We start from the raw sequence: 12,872 nt of genomic DNA, 5'->3' as shown, positions 1-12,872 counted from the left end.
AGCCTCATATAAAACAAACAATTCCACAAACAAATATGTGTCCTATGAGGCCACTGAAGATGAGCCATAAACCGGGGAAGAAAGTTGAAATTCCACCAAGCAAACCAACAAAATTGAAGTAATATCTTGCATTATTGCATTCAGAATGGTTATAACGTTTTTTAAGAAAACATTTCTATCATTCATTTCATTGTTTTCAAAGGTACATCTTTTTCTCTCAAGAAGTGAACAGCAATAAAAAATAAATAAATAAACTACATTTAAGCAACAAGAGAACGCAACCTGAATTTCATAGTGACAACAGGGTGTCTATAAAAAGCAGCTACCTATTACGGTCTTCACAAACAAACATCCAATTAGCGTAATTGGATTCGATGCAGTTAAGCCCCTGATTAGGAGAGAGTACAGTGTAAAATAGAATGACAGCCACTCTGAATCAAGTAAATAACTTTTAGTTATTATAGACAAGCTGGACATTTATTATATTTTAAGACTTGCAAACTTTTTCTTTAGGAGTAGCTTTAGGAGTATACTGAAAGAATAAGTTACTCTATAGTATGTTTAAGCATCTAAAAGCAGCTAAAAACTGCACTGTTAAATTCCAGTGAAACGCAAATAAATCATGCACAAAAAAACCTTAGAAAGCAAAGTAAAGCTGAAGAACAACAAAAAAAAAAAGCACACTGTTGCTTCCCAATTATTCTGCCCATAAAACGGAGTAAAAGAAAGTCACAGAAACAGGTTGACCTCAATAACTACTAGTGTTGCTGCTAGAAAGAAATATTTCAAAATATTTCATCTCAGTGATGAGACAGGATCCCCTCTGGCAAATGACACAACTATGTTGAAATTCATGTATAAACAGTTGCATAATTAAAAGAAAGAAAACCCCTCAGAGCTAAGCTGCTTAACTTGTCAGATGCATCTTACATGCTTCTCCTGGATTCAAAAGGGCTGTCAGTAGGTGTTTTGTAGAATGGCAAAACTCTTTTAATAAACATACATTTTATAAACAGAATTAAATCTCAATATTCATCTTTCTGAAATCAAGCCAAATCAGGCAAACACAAATTATACGAATAGCCCTGAAAGACCAAGTCAGCAACAAGAACACCAGGAAAGAGGTTTTAAAGAAATTATAGTTTGACATTACTTGTGTCAGGTGTGGTGGTCATGGTTGAGACTATGACAGGTGGACCAGTGCGACGTCCCACCATCTTGTTGTTGTTAAGATTTTGCACTTGGAGAGTAGACGTTGAAGTTGCAGGAGCGAGGTTACTTTCAGGGGCAGCATTGATCCCCTTCCGGAGAAGTTGGGGGCTGTGAAGGGGGCTTGATGCTACTACTGGCGATGTTGGAGGAAGGTTGGGTGCTCTCTTCATCAGCTCCATGGGGGAATAGGAGCCAGAGAAGGTTTTGGGCGCTGCTCCAGGGGTTCCTGGAGCTGGTGGAGGTTGTTGTCCAAGGGCAGACAAAGCAAGACCGGTATGGGCATTGTACAAGGATAGGGGTCTTCCCTGAGTCATAGCACTGCCATATCCTCCAGGACTGACTGGGAAAGCTCCAGGTCCCAGTGGCCGTGCTCCTGGGTAGGTGGTGGTCTCCAAAAGGTGTTGAGATGGTGCGCTGCTTGGTCTTCTGCCAAGAAACTCTCCCATCCTTGGGGACACGGTCTGGATGGTGGTGGGAGGTTGGTGCATCAGCCCAGGGTCCATTGTCAAACCCTGGGGCTGCATATATAGGTCGCGGTGGCTGAAGCTGTTGGATCGGGCACGTGTGGCTGGCATACCCGCCTTGCAACCAAGCACAACACGTGACAAAACACGGGCCTGTGCCAGGTTAGGGGCTACAGAGCGGACATCATGGTCCTCCATCATTCCAAGTGTTGGAGTGGAATCGAAGCCATGTTGTAGCAGGAGAGTGATAGTGCTTTCAGCCAGGCCTTCAGCTCGCAGGAAAGCCAAGAAAGCAGGGTCCACCATCCTCTTTGGGTCTGCAGCACTGGGATGATGAGGAGGCATACTGGTGGGCATTCCAGCTGTGGCAGCAATCATGGCTGAGCTGGGGTCATAGTTTGGGTCGTAAGGTAGCCTCTGGGAGGCTACAGCTCCGTAAGCTCGAGAGGGAAATCCGTCCATTACCTGAGAAGCTGGATCCACCGCTGAAGTGGTGGCAGCTGGCTGGCGGCTGTCCAGAGACGAGTTGTTGATATTGTTATAAGCTTGGAGAGACGAGGGCTCAGCAGCGTAAAAAGATAGAGGGGGTTGAACCCCGTACACCGCAGGAGACGGAGATCTGCCACCAATACGCTGGACGTCTGGGATCATCTTAGATGCCAGAGTTTCCCTGTACAAACGGCTCAGCTCGTGAACGGGAGGGGGAGGAGGGGGAGGCGGAGGCGGGGGAGGAGGAGGTGGAGGAGGAGGAGGTGCGGGGGTAGGTGTAGAAGCAGAAGCCAGAACGGAGGGTGTGGCCCTTGCTTGTCCTTGATCCCAGGTAGGCCTCACCCCCCCAGCACTTGGCCCATAATGCGAGGCTGATCTGCTCAGCAGGTGTTGGTTATCCCTATAAAACCCAGAATCTTCAGGTGGCAGACCAGATAAGATAGCGTCTAGCAGGTAGTAATCCTGAGGCGGTGCAGAGGCTCTTCCTGCCATCAGTTGCCTGAGGTAGAGGCTGCTGCTCAGATCAGGAACAGAGGTCTTCCTCAGTAGGTTCTGCACATGCCGGTCCTGCTGGATCTGGTTGTATATGGATCCTGGCTCCTGTTTCCCACCAAGATCTAGGTGATGGTGGTACCACTCTCCGCAGTCTCCTCCTGGCACAGAACTCCTACGCCCTGCAGTGATGCCGCAGTATTGACAGCGACCTGCAGCCCTGTCGTTCAGGCCTTCTATCCATTCAGGACCACGCTGGCCCAGAGAGCCTCCAAAATGCGACTGCTCACTTGAGTTAGGCATCAGTGAAGACAATAAAGCAGTCAGCTATAAAGGCGGAAAATAGAGCTGGGTATGGTATTGTGTATCAACTCTCCTGTTACACTCGCCTCTGATCAAAAGGGAGGAGTGGAGAAAAGGTGAGGCCTGAGGTACCCTTTTACCTGATCTGCAGCTGTAGTCCCCCCCCTTCCCTCACTCTCAAGTCTGTGCTATCATGTAGCTCCCTGCTGGTGGCCTATCTAAATAATTCAGCCCTGGAAACATTAGAAATCCATGATGAGAGAGGCACATCATGACAAACACATTAAAAAAAGCACACAAACACATATTCAGAGAGAGTAAAAAAACACACCTTTAGGGCGAGGATCTACTCCTTTCTACAGCAAGGATCATGCTTGTGCTGGCCATCATTCCTACATTCCAAACTAAGCGCTCCGGTTAAGAAATTGGGGTAAAAACACATGCCGGACAATGACAACAGAATGGAGGAGGGGACGAGACGGAGTAATCCAATGGGGTTGATGCACGCCATTGGCAGGGACGGTCCTCTCCACAGCGTTTGCCACAAGGGGATTAGCGTCAAACTAAAACCTGCTTAAATCCACTGCCCCCTGTGACATCACTTGAACCAGATAGTGCACACTGCCAGCACGCTGCTGAGGCCAGTGGATGCGTTCACGGACTGTAAAGCTACAGTGTTCACAATTCCTAGTGCTTACAACTAACCCATCAATTGCCTGCAGCCGGCATTCCTCTAAGCATGAATGGATGATCTTGGGGGGGATAGGGTTAAGGTTGGGGCCGATATGCTTGTCGAGTGATTCCCCTGAGACAGAGGGAAGGGGGGTAGTTTCAAAGGCTGCTCACACAAGTACTAATAAGGGTCAGATTTAATCTGGTAGCTACTAGAAGGAGGCCAGGAGATGCTCTATTTGTATCATGGAGAACTCACAGCCTCCTCTACTGGGCAACCACAGATTCACATACAGTATGTAAAGACACAAATACAAAAACACATAGAGGCAAAAAGGAGAAAATATGCAGTGTTTAAGTTTTTTTTTTTTTTTACCTTTGTTTGATGCATATTAGGAAGTTTAGAAAAAATGGCTGTAACAATTTTTCCCAAGGCCGAGATAGCTGCAAATTATTGTTCTGTTATACCAACTTAAAAAAAACAAAGATATTCCAGAAACTATGAGAAGGCATCTGAACACATTTTTTAAGGAGCTTTAAAAAGTTAATTTGAATTTGTTTTGGCCTAAATTATTAATCAGAATTGCTCTTTTTCTGTAAAATCACCATCGTGATCTCATCTTTTTATTGTTCATGAGCTGCATTAGAAAAAAAGTACATCTGTCAAACTGTCGTATAATACACTGAGATAAATAGTCCATGCTTTGCTTGCCTCAGGAAGTTTCAATTCATTAAATGACCTAGCATTAACTCGACCTTTACAAGTTGAGTCTTATTTCCCTTCACAAAGCCTCTACTTTTCTTCACTCACACACCAGATGTACAATGGGCCAGATGTGGCTTATCTGAGATGTTGGCATCGCAGCGATAACTGTTGGTGTTTACTTGCCGTGACAAGAGCAATGTCAACAGAAAAAGCAGCGACAGAAGGAGAAGAAAAGGGAGCTTTGATAAGTGTGTGATGGGAAAAAAGCTGATAACGCGCGGGCTGCCTGCTTTGACTTCACCTCTGAGACAGACAACGTTGGATAGGACAAGACAGGAGAGGAAGGGGGTATGATTGGACTGCACCGGACTGTGACAACTAGATGGCTACAGGCCTGTTTGTTATCTGTGAGTTATTTCTGTTTTAGTTAGGAAACAGGGGTTTAAATGAAGAGTTTATGCAGCAAGTCAGCAGGGACATTATTTGTGTGCTCTTGAAGCTGAGACACAGAGACAGACAGCGTGACTGAGATGGGCTAAATTTATTTCCGCTAAGGAGTGACGAGAGACTGCTACAGAAGTGTGTCTCTTTATGATGTCGCCACTACCTGTCAAGTCACAGAGGGAAATGCAATAACAAGCTTGTTTTCATTTCAGAGCTTAAGTGATGCAATTATGATATAATATCAAAAAACAGAAATCAGATTGTTTCATAATGGAACACCCTAATTTGAGAACATTAAGTAGGTCAAAACTAAAATAAATCAGAACAGTTTCATTTTCTCTATGGCCCCTGGCAGTCCAGGATGATGCACATCTGAAGGATGGTTTCTTTCATTAGAGCTAAAGCATACCTAGCAATTTCCTTGCAGTGATTTCTCAGTGCTGTCCTCCCAGGTCTGAGTCTCCCTGCGCTTTTTTGTCAGCTGTAAAACACACCATTAATCACTGTGTTGTATCGCTCTGCGGCGATCGTCGACAATAACTTCTTTTAATAAGCCCCTTCCAGGCCCACGTGTCACTCAGATCCCCGCTTCCTGACAAAATATTAATAACAATAATAAACATCTCAAGTACGGCCGAGCTTGTGGAGCTAAAACTGAAACAAGGATATGGCATATCATATCTCTAGCCATGCAAATTGCTGCATTTCCCACTATTCATAAGCAGGAGAAGCTGGGGTACCATATTCATCCTGTCTACATTCTCTGATATGCCTCCCGTGAGAGCTGCTCTATAATTAAGTGAGCATGCTATATTACACTCATCAAGCAACAGGGACCCTGTACTTGGTAGCATGAATAATACAACACAAAGAAAAGAAACCCCAAACTTACACAGCGGATATTTGGTCAACAGCATCAGAATTTGTGCCAAGACTCGCTTTGCTAGCTCCCAGCCAATCACACGGCTCTGTAAAAGACCTCTAGGTACAATGTGTTCAACAGACGTCCAGCAACAGTCATGCCTTTGGAGCAATCTGGCCATCTTTCTAGGGCACAGGACGCTAACGGCGGGACTTGGCAGGCTGTGCAGGCAGAGATAGCTGCAGAATGATTTAGATAGCTGCAACTCTACAACTGCTGATCCATTAAACTTTCATAGGGACTTCATAAATTAAAAGCATGACTGGAAGAACTTGAAAATTCTACTCAATTACTGTGATTGTACAGTATATTAAAGTTTTAACGAGCCTCTGGGCCTTTCCTCGCTCTAGCACAAGTACAAGGAGGAGGAGGAGGAGGGGGATGAGGAAAGGAAAAACACATGGTACCAATTCTGGGCCGATGGCTTTGGGAAGGGGTTCACATCTGTTGTGTTATCAAGATGCTGTCCTCCGCCTCTTAACCACCTCGCATCTCCGCACGTTATGATACAGCATGTCACACGTTCGCACGGGTGGGAGGAACGTGGGGCAGAGCGAGAGCCGCTGCAGCAAACCTTATACCAGCAAGCGGAGACCTCTGGTAGACTCTGTGAAGCAACTGATTCGAGTTTTGTCTTCCATTTTAGCAGGTTGGTTTGTTCCCCGTTTGCCTTGTGTGCAGCCCCACGCTCTGCCTGCCTATCATTATCAAGCCAGTGGCCCATACTGCATCACAGATGGGGCAGACAGAAGGGAGAGACGACAGCCCGCGTGCTTTTTGGAGAGACGAGGAGTGTGCAGCTGAGTGAAAGAAGAGGGAGGGAAGGAGAAAGACAGAGAGACAGAGAAGCAAGGAGAGAACTGAAAATGTCATTTGCTTTAACGTCACTGATGAGAAAACGATATGAAGTGTAGTTAAACGAAAGGACACCTTTACAATATGGTCAACAGAGAAGTGGTTAGAAGCAGAGATGTAGAAGAGGGCAATTGTATGACATACTAAAAATAATATATGGCATTTATGTCCATCTCCAGTGTTGTTAATGCTGGGTTCATAAAGGTCAGTCAGTATGTCCTCTTGCATTTCATATGCAGTACATCGACATAAAAGGGGTCGAGCTGGGTGGTCCAGGCAGCGGTGTGGCAAAATGGATGGCCTGGGTCCCCTTGAAATCTGATTGGCCAACCCAAATGCCAAGCCAAAATCCTTAACTATGACTGGCTAATTTGCCTTGTCAGAGGGCGGGATTTATGTTCAAACAAAACTATTTGGGCAATCTGATAGAAGCTTCTTTCTCTTGCATGTCAATGTGGCAAATTTCCTTTCACTAGAACTTTTGACTTTGCGCTTAAGTCTTCTTTTTATTATAAGAAGTCGATATGATTGGCAGAAAAAGAAAGGGTAAATAAAGTCTATTGAATTGTGAGTTTGCACACATGTATGGGGAAATTCATGTTCACAACCTTGATGGTATTTTTATACATTTTAACTTTTTCCCATGTAGCTACCGTTTTGTTCTTGTGTGTGATTGTGGGGTTCTCCTCTTTCCCCTCCAGGAAGGCGAGCATCACAGAAACAGTTTGAGTTGAGAACCACTAAGAACTGGTATCATTAGTATCCTTTAAATCGTGAAGACAGTTATCAGTCATCTCAGATTCAAACGTTTGGTATCACTCATCCCTATTGCATTATTGAAATGTAGTCCGTATGGAAAAGGGTGAAATTAGATTCATTGCCTTAATTTAACATGAGTACATTTATTAATTTTTTATTAGTTTATTTAAATCAGGGACAACTGACAAACTAACATTAGTCTCCGAAAAGAGAAGATGGTTCAAACCAGTTAGGCTAACTGGCTATTTTCCATCTGATGTCCCTTTACTGGTACAAAACTCAAACAAACTCTACCCAGAACATGTGCAAATGAGACAGTGGTATTTTAAAAATCTGAGTCAGCTGACTGAGTTTTCTAATTTCACCAGACATCATGTTTTCCTGAAGTTCTTCCCATCTGTGTTGTTTCATTCTCATGTATTCTCAGCAACAGCATGTAAAGATTCACAGCCAATCAAAACGAGATTATGTTGTTTATTCCACAATGCTTTAGCTCCAGTTTAAAGTTTACGCAACATAAATAAAGGAACATATCTGTCATAAGCAAATATAATCATTAGAAAGAACAATTGGCTAATGAGAGACTCTGTGTTTGCTTAGCGACTGGTAGAGATAAATTAGATTCCTAATTATGCAGCCATAATGTGTGTTCATGTAACACTACATTAATAAATGCAGATGTTGATTAAAACATTATCCGACTAGATTAGCATGGCTCAACTCAAACCCAGAGGGGAAACAGTATGCAGTCTGCAAGAAAAAAACAACAATCTTAGCAACAAGGGGAGTAGGGGGGGGGGGAGTCCTCCCTCCAAGCAACTCGGCCCGGTCGCTGCAGAATGATTAACACTGGTTCAGCTCAAATTAAGCTTAGAACATGAAAGGACCTGAGGCTGAAATAGCAGATCACTCATCATTTTTTGCAGATGACAGAAAGGAATCTCTTCACCCCTGAGAGAGAGAGAGAGAGAGAGAGAGAGAGAGACGCACACAACAGGAGAAGAGTGAGAGAGAAGAGAGAACGCTCCCCTCTATTCTTCATAATGGTGAATTAAATCGGATGCTTCCCAGCAGCTGCTTTGATTGAGCTAACTAGCGGCTTTTGATAGAAACAGTCGCAACCAGCTCCCTGCCACCTTATTTGCAGACAGGCCAGATTATGCTAAACACATATCAAGGACTTAAATGGCTTAATCAGCCTTGTCATCAACCCACCAGGTTTCCTTAGATACTGCATTTCTGATCCCACAGTCATAAATGCCCGTGATTAAGCAGCCAGAACGAGCTATTCGGGCAATATAAGATAGAAAAATATTATTTACACCTAGCGTGGCGTTGGACACTGTCTTGGACGAAAAGAGTTGTTTTTTTCAGTATAAGGGAAACAATCGAAACAAAGGCGAGGGCTCTGTTGGACAGAGCAGAAAGAGTGTTGTATCAGCAGACGTTTTTTTTTTTTTTTTTTTTTCAAAGACGATGCTCCAGATTTTTCAGTTGAAAGTGACTGAAGAGAGACAGCACGAATCATGGCTTCATCTGCTCTGTATCTGTTTGCCAACAGCGGGCCCGGTTGAAGTGTGAACCTGGATTAAGATGAGTTACTCCTGACAGCAGCCAAATAAGCCCTGTGAGGATTTTACCTGCGTTTGTTCATGTGTGTTTTCTCCTCGCTCCGAGACAATCGCCATGGCAGCCTTATCACGACGCTACATGCAATCAGTGGGACAACTTTGCCTGGTCGTTGGCTCGTGAACAAATCACAAATCACAAGCTGTTTTTTTTTTCTTTACGCCCTCACAATGGCCGCCAGAGGACTGATTCACTGATCCTGTATGATGGCCATCTGGAGAGCGAGTGTGCATGTGTGTGTGTATGTGTGTGTGAGTGTGTGTGTTTGAGAAGGAACGTCTGCAGGTAGGCTCACCACGAGGCAGCTCTGCATGCATCACAGCAACACCTGTTACCATCTCTGTGTGCGGCTCCTGTGGGCTTTGAGCGTGTGCCCAGCAGTGCAGACAAAGTGTTGTTCCCTCAGGAGAGACTAACTACCTCAGCTGTCTGAGTCACACAAATGCAACAGCTGGATGTGAATCGCAGCTCTAATCAGGAAGGATTTCCACCAATGAACGACCCACCTGTGATATGAAATATGACCTCGACTTATTGTTATTATCTAATTGACTTGGTTATGGACTTTCAGTGAACTAATCCTGTCACATTGGTGTAAACAGTACAGATTAATGAGCACATTTTCATCATTAACTAAACAATGCTTCTTGCAAAAGGTTTGATAAGAAGACTGATATCTCTATATACGATATGTCTGTAGTGCAACATGAAAGCTACCTTCCTTCCACCCTTGTGGGGCTACTTCACCATGTCATGGGATTATTGCTTGTGTTATGTGTACTTTTTGCAAGATTACACTATTCCATACTAAAAAATGTAAAAATGAAAACTTAGCCTTTTTCAGAGGGGAGGTGAAGTGTGATGTTATTGACTATTTCTTGGCTTGGACCAGTGACTTCCTGAAGTCTCTTTTGGTTGCCTGGCAACTGGTCCTATAGCCAAAACATGGCCATGAGCTTTAGAGATGGTGGCAGTCTGATCTCTGGACAATGCCAAGCTAGCTGCCTCCAAGTCTTTGCGCTAAGCTAAATGAAGCTAACCAGCTGCCTTCGGTCGCAACATATTTACCAAGAAATTACGCTGGTGGCATTTTTTTCTGGGAAGAACAGTGAATAAGCTGCTAAAATGATTCCTTAAGTCATTTTCTATATATTCAAAAAGTTGTTTGTTAGGCAATGTGTAACAGTCAGCCAATTCTGAAGGGTTAATATGATTTTTGACTTGTATGTGTCATATCATCATAATAGGCAAAGTTCCTCTGAGAATTCCAGAGATCAAATTTGCTGAGGAGGAAAGTTGACTCTTCAGTTATTAAATATGTTTCTTTCAGGCAAAAAATAATGATAAAGATGTGGTTAAAATGAATCAAATAAATACACCGTGAGGGGATGATATTTGTCCAAGAAAAGTGTTTTTTTGTTTGTGAGTGAGAAAATTCCTATGTAAATAGTTGTGTTTTTTGTGTGTGACTTTTTAAAAAAAGTGTTTGCTGCCACTATGTTATCTATTCTCCTTGTGCATTTTCTACATTCCCCTGGTTCAAATCAAATATGTAAAGAACAAATACCATTCCTACCGCAGGGACATAAATCAGAAACTAGATAAGCATTTCTTAGGCTTAACTATGGCCTAGCTACAGGATGTGCAGCATATGTCCTGTATTTCATGTGCACATCGTTGAGGTGCTTACATCATGCTGCAAAACAAATATGCTGGCACTGGGGGTAATGGTGCGTCTAGCTTCATTTTCCAGCACTGCAGTCATGTCTGCATCTCCCTGCGCTGGCTCCAGGAGGGCCTAGCAGCTTAACAAGCCTCTCGGGGACCCAGGCAGCAGAGAAGAGATGATTTTACCTCAGGACACTGTCTGACAGACACACACACACACACACACACACACACACACACACACACACACACACACACACACACACACACACAAACACACACTGGGCAAAGTCAAACAAGTGGGTTTTAGAAACGCACATGCACACGGCTTCAGATACAGTTTATACACCCACACAGCGGCTCATATTTCTTGTTGCCTGTGTCAACTGTGTAGCTCTGCGCACGGCAGGGGTCTAACATTCTGTCTACAGGCCCTTCAATACAACGCCACCGCTCTCTTATTCACAACCAAAAGCCTAATAATCACTGCAGTTCATGGTGTAAAATTGGCTGCTTCCAAACAGCCGTGACAAGAAGGAAACCATTCAATCCCCTGCGGTAATCTAACTCAGATGTTTAGAGATTCGGCATAACCATAAATCACACAGCAGACACTCCTACACAAACAAACACAGCTGATACACAGGCCAGAGTGAAGGCATAATCTCATTTACATCTGCCAGAGGACTGTTTGCTGCGGAGGTCAACATTTATACACTGGTTACTGTAGTATCTGACATGTGCTGTGTGCCAGGAGAAAATTATAGCAATTGATGGGTATTGATCACCAATAGGGCTTAGGGTTGTGCTAATAAAACAGTTAGGATGGTTGGCTGGGCGATGTACAGCTCTATTATGTGTGTGGGAGAAAAAAAGCACAATATGCTGATGAACAATTTAGCAAAATAATTCAATATATTGATTTTTTTCAGACACCAAGTACAATTTGAAAGTATTTAAAGCAATAGAAAGTGATCATGTAGAGTTCTAACTATGTTCACTTTTCTCTTAAATGTAGCTCAGTTTAGGCAAAGATGTCTGCATCTACATCTTTTTGTATGCAAATCAACAATTCAATGCTATCTGCTCCATGATAACTTAATTATTCTGCTCATCTCAGACCATGATTAGTCGATGAATCAGTTGTTGACATTTAGGTTTTAAAAGAGATTTTTTTATTACTTGTGTTGCATGTAACCACTGTTGCTTTATTCAAATAATTAAAATTAATATACAATAGTTGAAAGGTAAATTAACCAGTGGTTGTCAACTGGTGGGTCGGACCCAAAAGTGGGTAGCGGAGCCATTGACACAGGGTTGCGATTGTGTGCCTGGAAAAAGAAATGTGTCAAAAAGACTCTAAAGCACTTTTAAGAACTTGTTTGTTGGGTTTCTTTGTTCTGTCCCATGTTTTGTACCATGTGAGGTCCAAATGGTACAACGTTTTCATGAAATAAATCTGATTGTTTAAAACATATAAAAGATTTTGGTGGAGTTTTTTCATGACGGAATTGGTAGGTGAGTCCTGAGGCTTTATCAGTTAAGCACCACTGATTTCAACTACAGCTATTGGTTATGTGGCATCTATAAATGTCACCTTCTTCTTTCAAATCTAGCTCAGTTTGAACCAGATATTTACATATATGCCTAATTTGTATGCATTGCAAAAAACCAAATCACAGATTGCTGCTCAATTGTCCTACAGTCTTTAAGACAAATGACTAGTGAGGAGAACTGCTGAAAAATACAGAATCACATTTTCAAACATGACTTTACCAACTCTGTTTGTAAGTGTTGAAAAGGAAGTACAGAGTTTGCAGAGGAAGTGTGACAGAAATAGTGATGCAAAAGTTCAGGATAGGCACATACACTTAGCTTTACCTTCGCAGATCCGGTCCAGCCGCTGCCTCTTCACTTTGTGTTTGTCAGTCAGGGACATGGCGTCAAACACAGCACGGCACAGGACGGCACGGCACGGCACGGCTTGGCACGGCAAGGCAGGATACCTCTCCTCAGCCACAAATACTGACAAGGTTCAGACTCCTAGTGGACTGTAAGCACTATTCCCCTGGGCATACCGCCTTGGCATATACACCTGCAGGATTGCCACAAAAAAACAAAACAGAAATACCTTGTTAGACACAGCACACACAAACACACACACACACACGTACTGTAAGTGCACACATAATTGATGTACAAGCACAAAAAACAGTGTGACACGGTAAGGCATTAAAGAATCCTTGACTACAAAGTC

General features: G+C 43.3%; 1 protein-coding gene across 4 annotated transcripts in view; it reads right to left on the bottom strand.

Annotated features, from left to right (window-relative positions):
* The window catches only part of LOC132955702 (C-terminal-binding protein 2), a 103,274-nt gene that overhangs the window by 47,020 nt on the left and 43,382 nt on the right, over positions 1-12,872 (bottom strand). For 2 of the 4 annotated variants that reach the window (XM_061028654.1, XM_061028655.1), the window contains exon 1: positions 1,154-2,975. In XM_061028654.1, coding sequence (XP_060884637.1) covers positions 1,154-2,960 — 1,807 coding nt within the window. In that variant the 5' untranslated portion in view covers positions 2,961-2,975. Of the gene's footprint in view, positions 1-1,153; positions 2,976-12,484; positions 12,711-12,872 lie in introns of those variants that run through there. The other 2 variants (XM_061028656.1, XM_061028657.1) reach the window with 2 other exon arrangements.

Source organism: Labrus mixtus, chromosome 21 (assembly GCF_963584025.1).
Source record: "Labrus mixtus chromosome 21, fLabMix1.1, whole genome shotgun sequence".
NCBI classification, from domain to species: domain Eukaryota; kingdom Metazoa; phylum Chordata; class Actinopteri; order Labriformes; family Labridae; genus Labrus; species Labrus mixtus.
This window is presented reverse-complemented; position numbering and strand designations above follow the sequence as displayed.